Source organism: Carassius carassius, chromosome 39 (assembly GCF_963082965.1).
Source record: "Carassius carassius chromosome 39, fCarCar2.1, whole genome shotgun sequence".
Taxonomy (NCBI): domain Eukaryota; kingdom Metazoa; phylum Chordata; class Actinopteri; order Cypriniformes; family Cyprinidae; genus Carassius; species Carassius carassius.
In genome coordinates, this window is record NC_081793.1 from 24215257 (window position 1) to 24237498 (window position 22242).

General features: G+C 36.1%; 3 protein-coding genes across 4 annotated transcripts in view; all 3 read left to right on the plus strand.

The window, feature by feature from the left end:
- LOC132121675 (protein tweety homolog 2-like) overlaps window positions 1-5267 on the plus strand; it is a 60644-nt gene extending 55377 nt beyond the window's left edge. For both annotated transcript variants that reach the window (XM_059531335.1, XM_059531336.1), the window contains exons 10-14: window positions 643-735; window positions 853-995; window positions 1645-1830; window positions 2117-2195; window positions 3678-5267. In XM_059531335.1, the coding sequence (XP_059387318.1) occupies window positions 643-735; window positions 853-995; window positions 1645-1830; window positions 2117-2195; window positions 3678-3758 (582 nt within the window). In that variant the 3' untranslated portion in view covers window positions 3759-5267. The remainder of the gene's footprint in view (window positions 1-642; window positions 736-852; window positions 996-1644; window positions 1831-2116; window positions 2196-3677) is intronic.
- Window positions 5268-5994: 727 nt separating this feature from the next.
- Window positions 5995-11774, plus strand: dnai2b (dynein, axonemal, intermediate chain 2b). Its single transcript, XM_059530283.1, has 13 exons — window positions 5995-6097; window positions 6927-7114; window positions 7291-7452; window positions 7585-7712; window positions 8241-8383; window positions 8475-8588; window positions 8926-9065; window positions 9151-9273; window positions 9374-9597; window positions 9708-9843; window positions 9948-10094; window positions 10503-10727; window positions 11295-11774. Exons 2-13 carry the CDS (start codon window positions 6932-6934, stop codon window positions 11382-11384), a joined length of 1815 nt encoding a protein of 604 aa, XP_059386266.1. The 5' UTR covers window positions 5995-6097; window positions 6927-6931; the 3' UTR covers window positions 11385-11774.
- A 1540-nt stretch (window positions 11775-13314) lies between these two features.
- LOC132121676 (kinesin-like protein KIF19) overlaps window positions 13315-22242 on the plus strand; it is a 36157-nt gene continuing 27229 nt past the window's right edge. The window contains exons 1-2 of the mRNA XM_059531337.1: window positions 13315-13522; window positions 15494-15574. Of these exons, the coding sequence (XP_059387320.1) occupies window positions 13484-13522; window positions 15494-15574 (120 nt within the window). The 5' untranslated portion in view covers window positions 13315-13483. The remainder of the gene's footprint in view (window positions 13523-15493; window positions 15575-22242) is intronic.

Sequence of the window (22242 nt, forward strand, 5' to 3'; positions counted from 1 at the left end):
CAAGAGAAAACATTACCGTCTACAGCCGCGAGAGGGCGCTATATGCTGCTTAGTGTAGACTACAGGAGCACTGAGCAGCATAGAGCGCCCTCTTGCGCCTGTAGACGGTAATGTTTTCTGTTAGTTAATTTGTCTCGGTTCATGTCAAATTAATTTTGCTAAATATGTCGCACCTGGCTATAAGTCGCAGGACCAGCCAAACTATTGAAAAAGTGCGACTTATAGTCCGGAAAATACAGTAATCCACATATAATACACTTGATAGTTAATACTGTGTTGCTTTTTTATTTGTATTTGTATTTTTCTTTTTTGCGATTAGACGTTCACGAGTCCCTTGTTTGTCCTGAACAGTTAAATTGTCCACTGTTTTTCAGAAAAAATATTCAGGTCCCACAAATTATTTAGTTTTCCAGCATCTTTTGCATATTTAAACCCTTTGCAACAATGACTGATCCATCTTTTCACACTGAGTACAACTGAGGGACTCGTCTGCAACTATTACAAAAAAGTTCAAACGCTCACTGGTGCTCCAGAAGGAAATATTATTTCACTTCTTTCTTGGTGAATAAAAAAGCTATATGAATAAATGCATTTTATTGTATTGTATTTAATTTTAATTATTTTTTTCCTGGTTCTTTTCAGAGGGATTTATTGAGTATTCAGCATTTATTGAATAATTCAGAGGCCAGTCTACATCAGCTCACTGCACTTCTAGACTGCCGAGGACTCAATAAGGTACCGAGCACACATACATGTTCCACCTGTTTCTGTCTGATATAATGCTGTGAGATTAGTGAGATTTTAGCAATTAGTAAAATGCATCTAAATCTCTTGTGGGGGGTGTGTTTGCAGGACTACCTGGACGCTCTGATAGGTGTGTGTTATGATGGTGTGGAGGGATTGCTGTATCTCTGTCTGTTCTCTCTGCTGGCGGCCTGTGCCTTCTCTGTCATGCTGTGTGCCATCCCGAGAGCGTGGCGACAGATTGCCAACAGGTACAGTACACACACCCAGAATGCATTTAGATCACTCACTTTTGACTATCGTGCACTTAACTCTAATCAAACATCCATAAACTATCTAATTAAGTTCTTTGGGAGTCACCTAATAAATACAGCCAGGTCTGTTAGAGCTTTTGCATGAAGCAAGCATGCCTAAACCTGCTTCCTGTCATTACAAACATGACCTGAGGGTGCTTGCAGAGCAGATCAATTTGGTGGCAGCGCCACCTGTTGGTCAAAAGTGATAAGCAATTGTGACATAACAAGATATTTGTATTTATGTGTTTTTTTCCATTTTGCATACACTTGCTTAGCTTCTTATTTTGCCTCTGTTGTGCTTGACTGCTTAAAGGGATAGGTTATGCAAAAATGAAAATTCTGTCATTATTTACTCACCCTCAAGTTGCACTTCTATGAGTTTCTTTTTTTCTGTTGAACATAAAATATATTTTGAAGCGTGTAAGCGTGTTTTTATGGGTGAACTATCCCTTTAATTCTAGTATTTTTAATTCTGATGGTGCTATATTTGTAAATTAATAATATAAATGCAGCCTTGGTTAGCAGAGGAGAAAAATCTTACCTGTCCCTTTTTTTTTTTTTTTATAATAGTGTAAACGATGCTTCTCTCTCTCTCTCTCCACAGAGATAGAGATTATGATGACATTGATGACGGGGACCCGTTTAACCCTCAGAGCCGGCGAATGACATCCCACCATTCACAACAGGGCAACATGCACAGCTTCTGCAGCTACAGTAGCGGCATGGGCAGCCAAACCAGCCTGCACCCTCCAACACAGACTGTGACCAACGCACCTCTGTCAGAATATATGTAAGAGTCAACCTTAAACATGAGTTATTCTTTTTCATATTCTGTGATATCCTGTTTCCAGATTGATGTGTCTGGATTTTGTGTGGCCTCTCAATTCAGGAACTTTTGGGTGAAATAGAGGGGAGCTGATGTTAATGTTGATGGATTTTCCTTTCTTGAGGAATTTTAGATGAAGTTCACTTACTGTATAATTTCTAAAATACTTCTATCCTTTCTCCTTCCTCACTCTGTCTTGAACTCTCACCCTCATTCTCTCTTTTTATTTATCACTGTCTTGTTTTGACAGGAACCAGTCTGCGCTGTTTGGAGGAAACCCGCGCTATGAGAACGTGCCACTGATTGGGAGGGGATCTCCTCCTCCTTCGGTGCGTTGGGCTCCAGAGGCCATGTCCTTCTCATGACCACACATACACTCATGTTGATGCAATGACAATAATTCACACCAAAGATTTAATCTTATTTCATAATTTTAATGGTCAATGTGAAATTAAAATTGGCCATATGTACACTACTGTTCAAAAGTATATATATTCTATTTTAAAGGATATATATATATATATTTTTTTTTTTTTTTTGTTTGTTTGTTTTTTTAGAAAGGAAACATTACATTAATCAAAAGATTTCTATTCCAAAATAGTGTGGTTTCTATTATCAAAGACTCCTAAAAATATATAATTGTTTCTACAAAAATATAAAGCAAACTTACTGTTTTAAGCATTGATAATAATGCATTTCTTGAACATCAAATCAGAATATTAGAATGATTTCTTAAAGATCATGAGACACTGGAGTAATGATGCTGAAAATTCAGCTTTAATAATAATAATAATAATAATACATTTTATTTATAGTGCACCTTTTTTTCCCATCACAAGAATAAATGATGTTTAGAAATGGATTAAAATAGTAATATATATATATATATTATATATATATATGTATGTATGTTTTTGAAAAAAGCCTATATATATATCTATATATATCAAACCCAACTTTTGAGCAGTAATGTAGTTATTTATTCAGTAATTATTTGTGATGTTAATGTGCACAATTCATCTGTGCTCATCCTAACAAAAATTAGACCATGTATAAAGAGATTAAATTGACTAAATTTTCATTTCGTATCGACTTTAAACTCTTACAATGATTATTTCTACCCATAATCTTCTATTTGTCCTTTGATAGCCAGTGGCTTTCTAATGTGTTCTGCTAATAGCTTCTTTTACGTTTTTTCTTTGTTTGTTCGTATGTTTCTCTGTTTGTATGTTTCTGTTCTTTTTTTTTCTTTTTTTCCTTATTTTAACCAAAAAAAAAAATTCTTTTTGGAGCTTTACTCTCAGCCATATAGAAACCGCGTAAGTTGCTGTATGATTACAGTATTATTGCCCCTCTTTTATTTCATCCCTTGTTTTTACCCCATGAGTTTGAATAAATTTTGTATGGGTGACCCCCCCCCCCCCCCCCCACCTTCACTCCTGGCATGGAATGGACCCTCATAGACATACCCACATATGTTGTGTGTTAGGCATAGATAGATACATAGAGCATCTACTGGTAGGAGGTCAGGATGCATTTACAAGAGCATTCTGTGGGATTGTAGTGTTGTCTGGCCACTAGCATGCCTTACAAACCCTTTTGACAGCTAATAACTTTATACAGGTTCAGAGCAACATGAGGGTGAGTAAATCATGACAGGATTTCCTTTCCTTTTTTAAATACAATCTTTTAGATACAGGTATCAGATTTCATATTCATTCCACTCCGGAAAAATCATTCTTGTTTGCTTGAATGGTTTTAGTGATCTATATATTATCAGTTTGTGACTCCTGTGTTGATGTGTTTCACAGTACTCTCCAACCATGAGAGCCACCTACCTCTCCATGACCGAAGACCAGATCAGACACTTTGGGGAGGATTTCCGAGCGTAGAACTGATCTGTTTTCCTCTGGTGTGAGTCTTTACACGTTGGAAATATGGACACATGGAAAACTCTCATGCCAGCATGTCTGCCCGCCCTTCTTTGTGTTAAAGGAGCTCAGTCTGAGAGGAAAACGGCATTTTAAGAGCACTCTGTGCGTGTCCATACAGGTTCTTGCATGTCTGTGTGTGTTTGTCCATTATTCTGATGGTGGGATGCTTTTTTTCTCTCACTAGTGACACATTTGTGAGGTGCTGAAATATCCTCTCTCTAATAACAGTATGTTTACACCATATTTTCATTAAATAGACTGTTGTCTTCCCTATTGCCTTTCTAGCTGCAGAAACTGTTTGACGTGGGTGACAAAAACTTTTTTGAACCCACTTTATATTAAGTGTCTTTAACTACCATGTACTAAGATTTTCATTTATCATTTGATGCAGTGCACTTATTGTGTCTTTACCTGTACTGTAATTCATTTCTGTGATTGCATCTGCTGCATATATAACACTATTAACCTTCCTTTAAAACTTAACATATCATGAAAATCATGTAATTTATTTTCCGCTTTATTTCAATAACTGAACATTATTTTTTATTAATTTTAGTTAACAATAACAACACTGACAAATAACAATTGGTTGTTTTTTTTTCATAAGTACATAGTAGTGAAAGACGACTAATATAAATATAGTGGGACCTCTATTTTTTAGGCATAAAAATTTAGCATTTTTTCTTACCTGAGTGCATAACCTTATAAAAGTTACCTATTTGTCATTTTAAAGATTTTGTACATATAAGTGTGGACACTGTTTGAAGTATAAATATTCTGTCCATTGGACATTTAGTCCTACATGGTGTGCAGCATTGCTAGTATCAGCATAGTAGGTTTGCTAGGTACTTTTCTAAGCGGTTGTTCATGAACAAGTGTTTTTTAGCTACTGTGCAGTGGGGGCTTCATGGACATGCCATCACTTTTTATGATGGCTAACTGTACAGATGCATCTTCTTTTGTTGAAGTGAAGCTTCTTTTGTTTTCTAAATGTGTTTTGTGCCAAGAATGGAAGCATGTTTTGTGCCTCTAAAGCCTTAGTTTTCTTTATTCGTTGAGCGACCGCTGATGTGTATCTATGGGAGAGGGCAATAAAAGCTTTTCTGTTTCTGTTTTGCATGTAGAGGCATTTTTTAGCACAACGTGATCACTTGAAGTGACCGAACATACCGTTGATTTGTTCCACAAATGATGTTTCGGGCATCCTGAGAGATGTTCACCTCATTTCCAGCAGGCAAAAATGATGGGCCATTTTACTTGGAACTTTAAATCTTTTTATATCAACTTGAGCGAGAGCACACTGAGCCATTTTCTTCACATGATTCAAAAGGATATGCTTTGTATTAACCTGTTGAGCAGCTGTAAATAACCTGTATGATAACTGATGTTGTGTGATGATTTGTATTTCTTTCTTTGCTCCGTTCTTGTGTGGCATTTTATTGCTTAATAAAATCAGCTACTTGGACATATGTTTGCACAGTGTGTTCTCATTTAAGATTTATGGTCACATCCATTTGATTTGTTGCATATTTAGACAGTTTTAATACATTTTGTTTACTGTTTTTACTACTTTGGGTGCATGAATAGAACTGTTGCAGAAACTGAGGGTTGTGCTTTATTTCTGTCTAACTTAGAGGACAGAAACATGGATATAATTTTTTATGAGTGTAACAGTTATTTTTGAAAGTTATAGGCACATAAGCTTTGTGTATAAGCACTACACTTATAGACAGTAGCTGGGCACGTTTTTTACACTATATGTAGTAAGTTGGCTGATAATGCTGCCATGAAATACAATATTTATTTATTTATTTGTCTTTGCAACAAATTGTAAACCTTTTACAATTATGAAATTGCAAAAATGTTTTTTTTTTTAAGTTTAACTTCATGGTGACGATCTGCTATTGAATAAATGATGGTGAAATAATAAACTGAAATAAAAATTAATTTAACCATCTTATATTCCTTACAATGCTTTGTGCTCTGTGAGTATAGCGCGCTCTACTGGCGCTGTTGTCTAAGGCAAAACAAAGCTAACCAAGGTAAAACCAAAAACCAATAGTTTAATCTGAATAATACTTTATACAATTACGCATACGTATCTATAAGTACAATTCTAAGCACGATGCATTGCTTTTGGTATTTAGTAACGTTACGATTAACATTGTCACTTTTAAAAAGTAAAAGTTAGTCTGAAAAGATGACGTCACTTGCGCCGCGCTGCTAGGATACAGTAAACTCCTGCAGACCAGTGACGCAGTAAAACCAGCAAAACCCACACAGCGACACAAAATCAGGTAAGATTAATAACGTGTCGGATTTTGAAAGAGTTTATTAAACGAGTGACTGCTGTAGACTGACACATGCCTTGGAATGCTTCAATGCAGTCCTTCCAAAGTTAATTTGACTCCGCATTCTATTTTAGAACTAAACTGCTCAAATAAATGTCAATAATAATCATATTAAATCGTAGTTCGACCTTAAAATGTCGCCGTGCTGCTTTTTTATTGAACACTTCCTTAACGGGTGGTTGCGGGGGGGGGGGGGCGGTTGCGGTAAAGCAGACAGTTTTATGAACAGTCTTTGTTACCGCTTTAGTCAGGGTTACAATCTATTATAACGTTACTTATTTTTTATTTTATTTTTTTAATTAGTTTTTATAATTAACGTTACAAAAGCTAATGTTTACAAAACTTATTATTATTATTATTTTAGCAGTAAGTGTGTGTGATATCCTGCTATAATTCATCTAAATGTATCATAAAAGTATATATATATATATATATATATATATATATATATATATATATATATATATATATATATATATATATATATATATATATAATTTCAATAATTGAGTGGATATATGACATTTGTATTTAAAAAAATAATGAAAATTAAATGTTAAACATTTAATTAGAAATAACGCATAATTTGCCACCAGCTTGATTTCAGCAGTGAGAGCGTGATATGCAATAATTGCTCTAAAACTATTTAAATCAAAATTTAGAATCTGTCCTGAACAAGCTTACAAAAAATGGATGTATAATAATTGTATAATAAAAATATAAATTTAATCAAGAACGGTTGACACCATCCTCTTTTAATATTTCTTACCTTTAGTGAAAATGGAGATTGTGTACGTGTACACAAAGAAGCGAAGTGAGTTCGGGCGCCAGTGTAACTTTTCAGACCGTCCAGCTGAGCTGCATGTGGACATTCTGCCTGACATTTCCCTCGCTGCAAACTTCATAGTGAGAGATCCATGTAATGTGACCGTTCAGTGCGCAGAGGAAATGTCCGAGCATGAGGTGAGACCAGCATTAACACAGCAAAAAAATAAAATAAAATAAAAACAAATCCATGAACGTGCATTTTGCAAACAACTATACCTTCATAAAAAATAATGAAATGGATTATTATACTTTAATATAATATCAATTAGTTTCCATTATGGACTGAATTTGAAAGTTCTTGTCATGTTCAGGTGAACACAGAGCGCTTTGAATCAGAGTCCCGAGGAATAAACCATGTGGAAGGAGGCTGGCCGAAAGATCTCAATCTAGAGGACATGGAGGCGACCATACGCTACAGGAAGAAAGTGGAGAAGGACGAACACTATCAGAACACCATCATGCAGATTGCTGGTGTGAGTGCCTTAAACCATTAACCATCAAGTATTATACGAGCAATATATGAGATGAGACTTCAATTCAGGAAGATCAGAAGATATGCTTTTGATTTCCTTATTGAAAAACAAGCCCGATTTTGCCCATTGCAGCTCATGGAACACTGTTGCAAGCAGAACAATGCCACTGACATCTACCAGGAGTTTTTTGAGGATGAGGATGAGGAGGTAGTGGAGGAATCGGAGGAACAGCCATCAGCGAAAACAATCAATGTCTTCAGGTGAGCGCACCTCACTGTATATCAACAAGGTCACTTTTTTTTTTTTATTAATAATAATTTTTGCTTTTCAACATTTTCATTTGAATTCAGTCATTTTTAAAAAATATATATTTTTAATCCTATTTTCTAACATATATGCATACATTACCATACAAATGTTTGGGATAAGTAAGATTTTTTTTTTTTGAGAGAGAGAGAGAGAAAGAGAGAGAGAGAGATTAATAGTATTATTCAGCAAGGATGCATTAAATTGATCAAAAGCAACAGTTAAAACATTTCTAATGTTTACATTTCAAATAAATGCTGTTCTTTTGAACTATTGGTATTATTTGAGCTATTAGAGAAATTTCTTAATATTATCAATAATCAAAAAATTATTACCCCCTACTTACAAGTTACACATTAGGATGGACTTACTTCTTAAAAAAAAAAGACTATATATATAATTTTAATTTTAATTTTTTTTTACTATTAACTTAGATAAAACTTTTGAATCATGAAATTTTTTTTATACTGTGTTTTTTCTAGAGACCCGAATGAAGTGAAGCGCACAGCCACCAGTTTGTCTTGGCACCCCGATGGCAACCATAAACTTGCTGTCTCCTACTCTTCCCTGGAGTTTCAAAGAGCACCCAATGACATGAGCTTCGACTCCTACATATGGGACATTGGTATAACATAAGAACAGCGCTTCTTTGTAATTAAACAAAAAAAAAAAGTAATGTGCAACAAAACTATGTTTTTTTTTTTTTTTACTTTCAGAAAATCCCAATAAACCTGAAATGACACTGAAACCTGTATCTCCACTTGTCTGTCTGGAGTACAACCCAAAAGATTCACACATTCTTGCTGGGGGAAGCTACAATGGACAAATCGGTGGGTTTTATCACCTGAGCGTTTATTCCAGTAGCCAAAACACTTATGAACATCTGAACTCTTTAAGTCGTGTTATTAGATTGGCCTCGGTCACTCTGTGCAGTTTTAGTTCTCAATAAATTACAGTTAATGGATAAAAAAGTACCTTTGACCTTTTCTGAATAGCATTTGCTAGATAGTCTAACTGCTAGACTAATAGTCTATGGCGCTGAATACAAATATGAAATGAGTATGTACGTACTTTGGAATGGCATCTGCAGATGAATTTGTGTAAATGTACATGAATATTTTTTATTCAAATCATGCATGCCCACCTTGTTATTTAACCCATTTCCAGCATATTGGGACACTCGTAAGGGCAGCCAGCCAGCAGAGATGTCCACAATCGAACACAGCCATAGAGATCCTGTCTACAAAGTCATCTGGCTGCAGTCGAAGACAGGCACGGACATCTTCTCGGCTTCTACAGATGGCCAGGTCTGTGTGCAATGACACAAACGTCTAAAACTAAAGAAATAAACCACACAGTATTTCATTGAGACACTCATGCATCTGACACCAGGTACTGTGGTGGGACATTCGTAAGATGAGTGAGCCCACTGAGAGACTCATACTGGACCCTAGTAAAAAGGGGAACCTTGACAATGCCCTTGGAGCCGTTTCGCTGGAGTTTGAGACCACTATGGTAAGAGCTGTCATTAGTGTCTTTTTGGCTCACTGCAAGAAGAACCTTCGTAGAAATATATGTTGAGAACTTAAACATCCTTTATTTTTGATTACACAAGCCCACTAAGTTCATGGTGGGCACAGAGCAGGGTCTTGTGGTTTCATGCAATCGCAAAGCAAAAACCCCTGCTGAGAAGATCGTATGCACATACAGTGGGCACCACGGCCCCATTTACGCCCTGCAGAGGAACCCGTTTTTTCCGAAGAACTTCCTGACTGTGGCTGACTGGACCGCCCGCATCTGGTCAGAGGATATCAAGGAGTCCTCCATCATGTGGACAAAGTAATACTCAAACACCGCATTATGAAATTAGTTTTTACTGTATATTTGGTTAAATGAATGCAGTCTTGAGTATAAGAGAGACTTTCAAAAACATTAAAAATTCTTACCAGGTATCACATGGCCCATCTGTTAGATGGCTGCTGGAGTCCAGTCAGACCCTCGGTCTTCTTTACAGTAAAGATGGACGGCACCTTGGACGTGTGGGACATCTTGTTTAAACAGAACGACCCCACTCTCAGTCTCAAAGTTGGTCCTTAATGCCTCCTTCTTGTACTGAAACCATCTCACAGTCCAGTATCGCAGCATTAGCTGGTTAAAGAAATGTTCACAATGTGTGTGTTTCCTCGCAGGTTTGTGATGAAGCCCTGTCCAGCATCCGGGTGCAAGATAACGGCCGCTTCCTGGGCTGTGGCTCTCAGCTGGGAACCACCACACTGCTGGAGATTTCAGCAGGCCTATGCACACTCCAGAAGAACGAGAAGGCCATGGTCTCAGAGGTCAGACACAAACATGAACATGTGCAATATAAAGATTTCCTCATAGTCCATATTAAAGCATGCATCATAAAAAACAGTTCAAAAGTGAATAAGGCTGCATTTATTTGAACAGAGATACTATAAAAACAGTATATATTATTGCAATTTAAAATTCATTTTAAAACACAATTTTCAGCATCATTACTCCAGCCTTTTAAATCATTCTAATATGCTGATTTGGTGCACAATAAATATTTCTTCTTATCGCCACCGTTGAAAACAGTTTTTAAATATTACAATCTGTAATATAAAACTAGAATATTTAAAAATCATACTAGGGAAAAGAAAAGTTCACCTAACTGAAGAATCAGTAAATTTGTATGTTCTGTACTATCATCTGTCATACACTGAACTTGTGTATTTTTGCAGATGTTTGAACGCGAGACCAAGCGGGAGAAGATTCTGGAAGCTCGGCACCGAGAGATGCGTCTGAAGGAGCGCAGCCGCTCCGAGCAGAGCCGAGAGGACGAGGGCAAAGAGGCAGATGGGGAGGAGAGCGCAGAAGAGCTGGTGGCCCGTGCAGACAGGGAGTTCTTCGAAATCATGGAAGCCGAGAAGAAGAAGGAGTGGAACGAGGAGAGACAACGAGAGAAGGTGAAGGATGTTAACAGAGCTAACGTGTTCACTCTCATGTTTTGAACTTCAAGGTTTTTAACCACACGTCTGTTGTTTTGATGGGTGTTGTTATATGCGTGTTGTTTCAGAACAGCCCGTCAAATTAAATTGCCCCCTTTTGTGGAGCTTAAACAAATTGCACCCCATGTTTGGACTGTTGCTCCAATAAGATAAGGGTCCCGAGCTCTATATATAACCCTGATAGCTGGGTTGAAAAAGCTCTATTGTGAAAGACAAAGAAAGAAAAATCAATAAAGTCTATTTCGTCTATACCCATGATGCTTTATGCTCCTCTGTGATTGGTGAGGAGGCATTTGAGCTCGTGTGAGCATCAGAAGTGTATTGCTGTAGGCTTGTCCACTCAAAGGCTCATGCGATTAATGGTTCTGGCCTTTTCAAGGACCTAAGTTATTTCAGAATAAAAAGGGGGGTTATAATTAGGTTTGTTTTATGTGTCTCACATGATTTCTATAGGCAGTTAATTGGACAAAAAAGTAGTTTGGATGGTTTTATAGTTTTTGATCTGTCTTTTCTTATTCCCTTCAGGTGAAAGGTGTGTGTGAAGAGAAAGATTTCCAGGAGGAGCATGAAACTAATGGTGTTTCTTCCTTTACAAGGAGCGAAATCTCTCTGTAGATTGCCAACACCGAGCTGGTCTCACACTCATATCATGTTCGCAACCCGTTTCACTTCCATAATTTGATGTATTTCTAAGTGAAATGGGATATTCAGTGAGAAAACGTTTATTTATCATGAACCAGTTGGATTGTGTAAAGTGGGCGTTAAATACCAGGAGTGGACTGGAGTTTCACACCATGACCAAGAACTCTGTAAAGCTGCTTTGAAACAAGATGTATTGTGAAGAGTGCTATACAAATAAACTTGACTTGACCAGGAATGTGTATTAAGAAAGTAGATTGGTGATTTCATGTTGAATTCAAGGAATAAATGAAACTGACTGTTTGTTGTCTTTCTTATGTTATGTCATGTAAGTGACTAATTCAATAAAATACATTTAGCATTTTTAATTATGTGTGATTACTGCAATTAGTTCAGCAATTGTCAGTGTTGTTTCAGACTTACACTCATCTTTCATATTCTCAAAATAGCATCAGATGTCTGAAATGGAATTGAGAAACTGGTAGCGACTTAATATATATATATATATATATATATATATATATATAATTTATATTATATTAAGTTGACCTTTTAATTATTGTTTATTTTAAATATATATAACCCAAACAATAGTACTTTTGATGAAAGTACTTCTACACCACATATTTATTTGAAAGTGAAAGTGAAGTGACATTCAGCCAAGTATGGTGACCCATACTCAGAATTTGTGCTCTGCATTTAACCCATCCGAAATGCACACACACACAGAGCAGTGAACACACACACACACACTGTGAGCACACACCCGGAGCAGTGGGCAGCCATTTATGCTGCGGCGCCCGGGGAGCAGTTGGGGGTTCGATGCCTTGCTCAAGGGCACCTAAGTCGTGGTATTGAGGGTGGAGAGAGAACTGTACATGCACTCCCCCCACCCACAATTCCTGCCAGCCCGGGACTCGAACTCACAACCTTTCGATTGGGAGTCCGACTCTCTAACCATTAGGCCACGACTTCCCACTTTTATATAAATATATATAAATTATTATATTAATTATTATATATTGATATCATATAATTAATATAATTCACAATAATTAATCCACTTAATATTAATTTATTTAAAACATATAATAGATACAGACGGTTGGTCTGGGAACGCCCCCGGGAACGCCCCGTCACGTGATGTGAATTTAGCCCGTGGGGGAAAACATTGCGTTGGCGCCAATTGAAATACACGGGACAATCATGCTGAAGAGTTGTTTTGTCGTTTTCTGTAACCTCCAATAAACTAACAAATTATGAAATGAAGTTCTACATCCTTCCTTATAAACATACAGAACCGGAATGGATGACAAAATGGCTACAAGCAATAAGTTGTGAGGATGATAAAGGGAAGTTGTGGAAATGCCAAGACTAAGCATGTGTATGTGTGCAGTCGGCATTCATCACAGGCAGGCTATATTAACATTGTGTTCATTATTAATGAATTATTTGGCTATTTTTGAATGAATACATCTATATTAGGGCTGTAAAATGAATCAAATATCGATATGGACTTGTGTATATGAATATTAAAGTTAAAAGAGACTAAAATTGTTCTAAGCGTCTCTGTCATTCAGATACACACGATGTTCGCAGTGTTTTCCCCCACGCCGACTCAGCCCTCGCCACGCCCCCAGCTATAAAACAGGACTAACGGAAGAAAGCTGCAGTACGATTCCTGACATGTAGGTGTCGCTGCTGCCTCAGAGTCTGAGAAGTTCTGTGCACCTGAGTGGAAGAAGCGTTAGCGTCAACGGCAGTGCGCACTACTGCTCATCTCTAGGGACATTACAAACACAACGGACACACACACACACACACTAACTAACGGGTTTACCGTGGGTGGAGAAACACACATCCCGCTCAGACATGGACCTGAAGGAGATCACGGGCGTTTAAGAGACGCCCGCGTCCAGTGTGTAATCGCTTAGTGTGTTTTATAATCTTAGAGACAGAAGCGCAGGTGAATTGTTGCGTGGATCATGATCGCGCGGTGTCTGTTGAGCTCTCTTCACGTGACGCGCATGTTTTAGTTTACTAATAACTGTGAAAACGTCCCGCAAAACATTACGATGAAGGACACTGGAGAATCAAAGGATCATCAACTGACTGTAAGTCTTATATTTACCTGCACTTAGTGTCTAGAGTCAGTGGACTGTTCAGACAAATATGTTTATGTAGGCTATTCGTGTAAATTGAAGACAGTATTTGCATATTTGTTTTTGTGTATCATCAAATATATAGCTTATATCCTAACAACACCCTGTAGTTGTAGACTTTGTTTCAACCAATAATAATGTATGCTATGTATACTGTTATATACTAACATACATTTATATGCATTCTGATGCACCTGTTTTATTAGTTTGCATGTAAACAGTATTTGTATTATGAGATATAGTTAGCTTATATTTTATCTGCATATCTAGCATTTTTTTTTGTATGTGGGTACAGTTGAAAGTCGTGTGGCAGACTTGCTAAATTTGATCTAAACTTAATTTTAAAATTAATTACGTACACTGCGGAACCATTTAAAATGGTCTAGTGAGGCAAAGAGATTGTTAAAAGTTCTGAAAAAAAATTTGATTATGGGATCAGTTCATAGAATTTATGAATACATATTTACACATTCAGTCTAATGTTAATATTAATCTAAATATGGACAAATTATCCATCAATTATGCATGTGTATATATATATATATATATGTATTTATTGAGGTGATTTCTGCATGCTGCACACACATGTCAGAATTTCAACTGTGTTTAGTCAATAACTTTATATGCAAATATGTGTTAGAAATACAAGGGTTAATATAAATAAATGTGTGCATATATAGAAATAAAAAAGTGGATTTTATTCACTTCTACAGTCACATTTCATTCCCTGACAGCTTGTCTACTTAACCCCAGGACAGATTTCAGTCTGACAGTCTACACTTGTTAAATTTAGATTCTTTGGGAGCTTAATACCTGTTTTCTGGTGATCTTTTGCCCCCCACTCAATAATTCACAGCGGCAGTTTAAGTTCCTTTCTCTTCTTCCACTGTAAGACATCATTCCAGTGCTTTAGCTAATGTAAATGTGAGACAGTCATGTACTCTTTCTAGGTCATTTTCTATTAATAATAATAATGACAAAAATGTTGCTCTGTAAATCTGTGCGAGTATTGGCTGTGAGCAACATAACAGAACTGCTTTTGCCACATCTCATTAAGCATACTAAATGTTTGGAAAGCATTTGTTGCTATTGCTACAAGCAATAATAACCTCCAGCTATAATATTCATACTGCATAATTAACTACCTAGATTGGTGAGCTGCATCGCTGCACTGTGACCCTTCAGTGTGTTTATTTCTGCACAAAAAAACTATGTGGTTATGTGTAAATCGATTCTCCTGCAGGCCAAACGTAAATGCCCTTTAAATCCAAATTAGTGAGCGTGCTCATATTTGATAAATGTAACCTGCTGCTGTCTCTTTTTTGCAAAGATATCACTAAATATTCTCGAATCTGTCGAACTATGTCACTTTATTATTCAGTCAAGTTCTGATTACCGAAGGAGCTTTATTTTTTTGTTATTTTTGTAAGGGCCTCCCATTAGTGAAGATATAATTTAAAATATATTATATTATATTATATTATATATTGCTGTTATAATATATAACGCAGTACCGTGACAATTAAGCCACATGCATTTGTGTATGCACAATTGTATGAATGTCACTGCATTTAATAGAAAAAATATTATTCAACATTTATGAAGTATCCTCATATTTTTAAGACTTAATTTGAACACTATATAAATGATTTTAGCATTTAAAACAAGAAACAAAGAAAAGAAAGAAAATAATATAGTAACAAACAACAACAAATAACAGTTAAAATAAAAAAATATGTTTTTATCAAATATTTTTCCTGAAAAATGTGATTGTGCTGTCGTGTTGTTTTTCTGTTAAATAAATGCCATTTGGTTTAATATTTTATTTAATGCAACTACATTTATGCTTGTTGTTAAATATTATAGTAGGTTCCAAATACTCTTTGAGCACAGTGCATTTTTTTGCATATTATTGTTTTGCAGGTGGCCCTGCGGATTCGGCCTTTGAGTGATGCTGAACTGGAGGAAGGAGCCACTATTATAGCCCACAAAGTGGATGACCAGGTCAGACCTAACAGTTATTGTGTGTGTGTGGCACAGAGTCAGCACTACATTCTGCTTTAGCCTTCTCAATGAAGAATACATGTGCATAACTGCCTTAAAAAGGAGACTGCAGAATCGCAATGTTCCTTGTGCTGTATATATTTAATCTGCATTGAGTTTATTTTGTGCACTCAGACTATATTTGCTTTGTGCTCTTTTTGTGTTCATTGTGGCGGATCGCTGTTGTTTTCAGTCTAACACTAAGCAGGTGACTCAGGCAATTAAAATCAGCCAGGCTCTGAATAAAGCATTACTTTAATGAGGACAGCACTCACATTATTCAGAGAAAAATGCTTAAACTGGTAACAGGTATGCATGTTTTGTAGGTCAAGCGGTCTCTTGGTTATTGGCCAGAATATGACTTTATGCTATTACTCAAAAGTCAGCTATGCAAAAGTCAGCTTCCATAGTATAGCCTGTTTCAGCTACAGAATAAAAAACTAAGAATTAGGTAATTACAACACACAATTCTGATTATTTTTATTGCAATTCTTAGTCTCACAACCCTCTTTTTTTTTTTCTCGTAATTCAGAACCGCGAGATATAAACTATAAATTGTAATTTTGATTAAAAGAAAGGTTCGACAAATTGATTGAGATGATAACTAGCAAGAAATATAAAGTCGAAAGGCAAAATTGTGAGAAACAAAAAGTGAGAAAAGTAAAATCAGAATTCAAAGGAAAAGTCAGAAATGTAGGATATAAATTCAGAACTGGGAGAAAGTCAGAATTATCGCAAATCTGAAAATGTTAAAAGGTTTTTTTTTTTTTTTTTTGTGTGGTGCAAACAGGATGCCATTAACGCATTTGTGGATTTTAAAATATAAAGTTTGTTTTATATATGAACTCATAAAAATAGGCTTAGATGGTGAGGAATGTGTCCATTTATCTCCACTGTCTAAAAGTCTTTCTTTAAAATAGTTTGGAAAAAATCATATTAACCACATGCTAGTTTAAGTTTCTCTAGAGCTCTCATTGGCTGTAATAACCAGATGCTAACTAGTCCCAGTGTTAGTGAATGAGGCGAGTGTGATCATATCTTCTGTCTCAAGGGTCTGAGTCATAAAGATAATTAGCCAATACTTTGAGACCTCAGCACGGCATGACATCATTTCATTTCCCTGCGTCTGCAACAGCAGGCAGCCATTATAATTATTTTCACCCCTTTCAATCTTAACTTGGATTGATTAATTGTTGTAATTATAGCTGCATTTGCTGGTATGTGTCAGACAGGGTGACGTTCATTTGATTTATATGAACAAAACAAAAGTGCTACTTCTGAAATTTAAATTACAGACTGTGTTGCTAGTAAGGATGGGCGATATATCGCATGTGATTGTCACGCGCATTTCATCAGTAAAGCCAGTTCCCTGATTACCGCTAAATCGCCATCACCTGCTTTCAAATGGAATGCCATTTAATAGACAGAACCGTAGTTCATTATCAATATTAGCAATATCGCGATGATTAACGAAGGCGATTCATCTGCGATAATGAACGTGATATTGCGTAGCTTGTCAGTGATCTATTAAATGGCGCTCCATTTGAAAGCAGGTGATGTTGATTTAGCGGTAATCAGGGAACTGGCTTTACTGACGAAATGCACGTGACAATTGCATGCGCTATATCGCCCCTCGTCTAGTTGCTAGCAATACCATGGTTTGATGCATTTAAAATGAATAGCTGGATTGCATGAAATGTATGTTGCTTTTGGTAAAAGTATCTGATAAAAGAATAAATATAAATACTTTTTGCATTTATATGTAGCATAACTTGATGCTATTTATATGTGTGTAGAGATATTTCAGTAGGATTTGGCTGTAACATGTTGCTGTGCTTATGGGATAATGCATACAAATACATAGTAAAGGGTAGAATAGTCAATTTGAACTAGACTGAACACTTTATATGAGTATGTTTTGTTATTTACAGTAAATAATTCTATTTCAAAATCACACTTCTACAACATTCACCATCTTGTATTATATATATATATATATATATATATATATATATATATATATATATATATATATATATATATATATATATATATATGTGTAAATAAAAAAAAAGGTAATTGCGACTTTTTAATCTTACAATTCTGACTTTTTTTCCTCACAATTTAAAATTGGGGATATAAAGTTATAAACTTGCAATTTTGAGAGAAAAGTCATAATTGTGAGATATAAACATGCAGTTGCGGGGTAAAAAAAGAAAGGCACTCGCAAATTCGCAATTATATTTTTTAAGGGATGCACCGAAATGAAAATTCTGGGCCGAAACCAAAAATTCTAATTGCACTTGACCCGAAAAACGAAACTGAAAATGCCTTTTTAATAATTATTTATTATTTTCTTAAATAATATATAATACCTTTTGTAAGACCTTTTTTAATTTAACATACTGTAATTAAAATAAAAATAAAAATGCGAGCCAATACAATTTTGGCAGCTGAAATTTTAGTGTATCACTAACCTTTATTTATTTATTTTTTGTTCCATGGCCTAAACCAACAAACAAAAAAACGAACTGAGAGATGTAAACTGAGAATTCAGAGAAAGAAAAATAATAATAATCTGAATTGTGAGATGTAACCTCAGAAATCGGAGGAATTGCGAGAATTTTATTTTGAAAAAAAAGATTATGACGTAAATTCAGAATTGTGAGTTAAAGTTGCAGTTCTCTTCAAAACACATTTTGTTACATTTACCTGCAGTGTAGCATAATATTAAGTTGTTGTTGGATGCTAGATGCTAACTTGAAAGATTTGTCTTCTGCAGTTACTGGTTTTCAGTTAGTTACTGTATGTTGTTGAATGGCTACTGTTGACTTCAGGCTTTCATGGACAGCCAGCTGAGGTGGTCATGTTTACATTCGAGCACTGGGACATAACAATGCAAACTGGTTATACAAGGGCTGATGGGATTAGTAGCATGTTCAGAAAGGTATTGACACTGTGTATTATGTTTGTGCAGTCATCCCCATGAATAGAGAAAGAGAACAAGACTGCCAGTACCAACATATGTAAACACGCTCAAATACATGCATGCATGTTTGCTGGAGAATAGCAAGACCAGTTCATGCTGGTCGAAGCTAGTAAGTAATTATCCAGATTCGCTGACAGGCCAAACTAAGCGCCTTTCTTATCTGTTTGTTCTCAACGTGCCATATGGCAGCACTATCTACTCGTAGACTGATTTTATTAGTTAGTGGTGTCCGTGGTGTTTCCCCCCCCCCAATGGCAGACACTAATGGAGAAGTAAACCTTAAGAAGATGAGCTCACCAACAGGGCTTTGGGTGGCTTAGACAGCAGCCACCTGCTCTTCTGTAGTTCCAACCACCTGATGGCTGTAGGATCATGCCAGTGTTGCCATGTCTTTCAAAGCTAAATCTGATGGCCATATATATATATGTATGTATGTATGTGGTTTGTGGAATTCTTGTGGACAAATTGGTTTTCGTTAACGAAAACTTGACTTCCATGTAGGGCTGTCACTTTTGTAAAGACATAAGTGTTCATTGAATCGATTGTAAAATCGATTTTCCATGTCAAAAAAAAAAAGTTTCCTTTTTCAACGTCAAATAACAGCTGCAGTGATGAGCATTGAGTAGACAGAGTCTGTTGCAATCTCATCATTGCAATGCATTTTCTCTTACCAAATGCTTTCACTACAACTAACAGCAAACACAATATCGACATGAATACAGTAAGAGCTTAGTTGTGCAGCATAACCGTGTCATTCATTATAACGGACGTTTGGGCAAGTGTGCAGATATACTTGCGATGTATGATTGGCAGCTCCGAACAATATAAAGGGAGCTTTTTAATCGCTCTCTTTAGTTTAATCACAATTTAAATAACAGATTTGTTTCATGCCACTAAGAGAAACAATGTGAAGGTGATCATTTAGTCACTGGCTTGATTCACTGATGCATAAACCATATTAAACGATTTAGAAAGAAAGTCTGTGTGAACTTGAATGATTAACTACACATCAGAAATCACTGATCACAGATCAGGCATTAATGAACACTGTTACTCACTCCAAACATGGATCTCGACTATATTGTTTGTGATTGTGGTTGAATAAATGCACTTGAAGTCATTTTTGTTGCTGTTTTAATAGGAAAACATGAATATAATTTGGAATTATTGAGTTTAATATTAGGAATTTCAACATTTTCATAATGCAGAGTGTGTTAATTTATGTAATTTAATATATCAGGAAACTAGATAAGGTGAAATGAACAATGTCTATGACTTGACAATTTCTTTAGTTGTCTTGTAGAAAGTGAAGTAATTCTGATGAAATTTCTCAAATGACAACTAACATGACCAGTAATTGTGATTTGAAGTTTTAAGCAAAATAATTGTGAATATCAGTATAACCGTTATGCGGCAAGACTTAAATATAAGGTTTTCATTGGCTAAAACTAGACTGAAATTTATAGACTTTTAGTCTTCTAAAACTTGACTTAAAAAACTTGAGAAAGAAAAGGTATAGGTTGACCAAACAAGATAAAAACTAAAAAGGACATTTGACATGGGACTTGACACAGGACAAACTTCAAAACACTCAAACACACTAGCGTTTCACACAGGCAAAACACTCACACAGTAGCGTTTCACACAGGCATTTTTTATTTAATTTTTTTAAATTAGCATGTTAATATTAGTCAAAGTATACCTCTACTAAACCTCAGAATAAACCTCAGATAAACGTTGACGACCGCCCATGACAAGAGCCATAACTCTCGCATAATCAGATAAGCTTATTATGGAACATAAGCAATTAAAGCTCCGTCTTCAGCTTCATTGTTCGACTACATGTTATTGTTGAAACAGTTTTGTTGTTGCATGATTAGGGTGTAATGGATGAAATGACCTAACACAAACTGTATTTTTTGGGCTCTTTTTTTTTTTTTTTTTTTTTTTCTTTTTTGATAGAATATACGTTTTAATGTAAAATTGTAAAGATACTTCCTCTCTTGATGTTTTGCAATGGATTTGTTGTAAATAAATTGTTTAAACATTGATAATAGTAAGAAATGTTTTTTGAACACCAGGTCAGCATATTAAAACATTTTCTGAAGGATTGTGTGACATTGAAAGCTGCTAGAAATTTAGCTTTACTGTCATCATAGGAATATAAATATTAAAATATACATATACATAATTTTTTGATGTGTTTGTGATTTAATAAATGCAGCCTTTATATGCATAAGAGACTTTACAAATATTAATAATACAAATAAACAATTTCATCTTTCCTCTTCAGAATTTCACATTTAATTTAATGCATTAATTGCCGTTTTTTTTGTGTGTGTAAGTGTAAGATTTTTGTTTCTTCACCAAATGTAAGCGTCTTCATTGTGCCCATATTAATAAACAGCTGATCACAGCCCTACTTGTCGTTACTTAAAACTCTCAGCATCTTTAATAAATTCTGCTGTTCTGAACAGTCATATAAAAGTTATTGTGCATAACCGAAAGAGACTGGCAGCAGGAAGTGTTGCAGGAAGTCAAGGTAATCACTGTGGCCGTAATTACACACTCGGTATGTTCTTGACAACATATTGGCAGGGAATGAGATTTGGATGGGGTGGATGTGTCTCCTGTTGCTTTTAAAGGCCGTTAACTGTTCGGCTCACTAGCGTGTCTGTTTCCCCCTCTCTCTCACAAACAGTGGGCTGTGCCCTGTTGCCATGACAACCCACAGACAAGGTCAGGGCCATTGTTCGTTTTCGTTTTTCTGTCCCCACTCACGAAACAACATAAGCGCTAATGAACTTAAAAGATGTAAGGTCTTCTTACTGTAGCTTCCAAAGGATGCTTGCTAACAAATACATCTAGTTATTCTGATCAGACTCACTTTGGATTATTATTTAAAAAGATTAATGCGCATTGTCCATTGCATTCATAGTATGATATTTAGCCATGTTGCGTCTCTTTTAGGTTAGCGCAGATGGTTTGCACACCGCTGCTCCTACAAAGAAGAGATAGATGTGAAAGGAAGAATAGACCTCAGAGTTTCCCTTTAAAGACTTGGCGAGTAAACAAAGCCCTACATTCATCCGAGCTCGAGTCGTACCTGATAACGCGGCAAATTTCCCTCCGTTGTGCACAACAAAGTCACCGCTTTGGCACTTCTGTATTCAGTTTCTGCCATCTTTCTCCTTCTCGTGTGTCTGTGAGGACATTCAAATTGCTTTCACCTTGAGTCCAATAACTGAGAGTGAATTCGCCGAATGAGCCTCCCTCATGGCATCGCTCTTGCCACCCCACCGCTCTGCACGGATCAAAGATATTCATCTCCGGTATAATTATGATTATGGGCTTTCAAAGCGCTTGCCGCTTCCTGGGTCTTTTCTCCCAGTGTTCTCAAGGTTTGCACTCGATGGCCCGGCTGTTGTTTTCTAGGCTTATTTTGGAGGGAGGATAATAATTTCAGGCCTGCGAGGGCTGAGGGAAGAGTCTCACAAAATAGTGTGTGGTGTCTTTTACAGGCGTTCTGTTTGAATAGGCTCAGAGCTGGGCCGAGAAAGAGTTCCCCAAACAAAACCAGCCTTCAAGAGACAAGATTTAGGTGCAGCTCTGCTGGGGTAAATGCCAACTGTTAGACTCA

What these genes read in the sequence shown, in the direction of transcription:
- dnai2b (XM_059530283.1), top strand. Translation starts at nt 6,932, where the DNA reads ATGGAGATTGTGTACGTGTACACAAAGAAGCGAAGTGAGTTCGGGCGC. An exon ending in AGGAAATGTCCGAGCATGAG is followed by an intron (nt 7,115 to 7,290) that starts GTGAGACCAGCA and finishes TGTCATGTTCAG; the next exon opens with GTGAACACAGAGCGCTTTGA. An exon ending in CCATCATGCAGATTGCTGGT is followed by an intron (nt 7,453 to 7,584) that starts GTGAGTGCCTTA and finishes TGCCCATTGCAG; the next exon opens with CTCATGGAACACTGTTGCAA.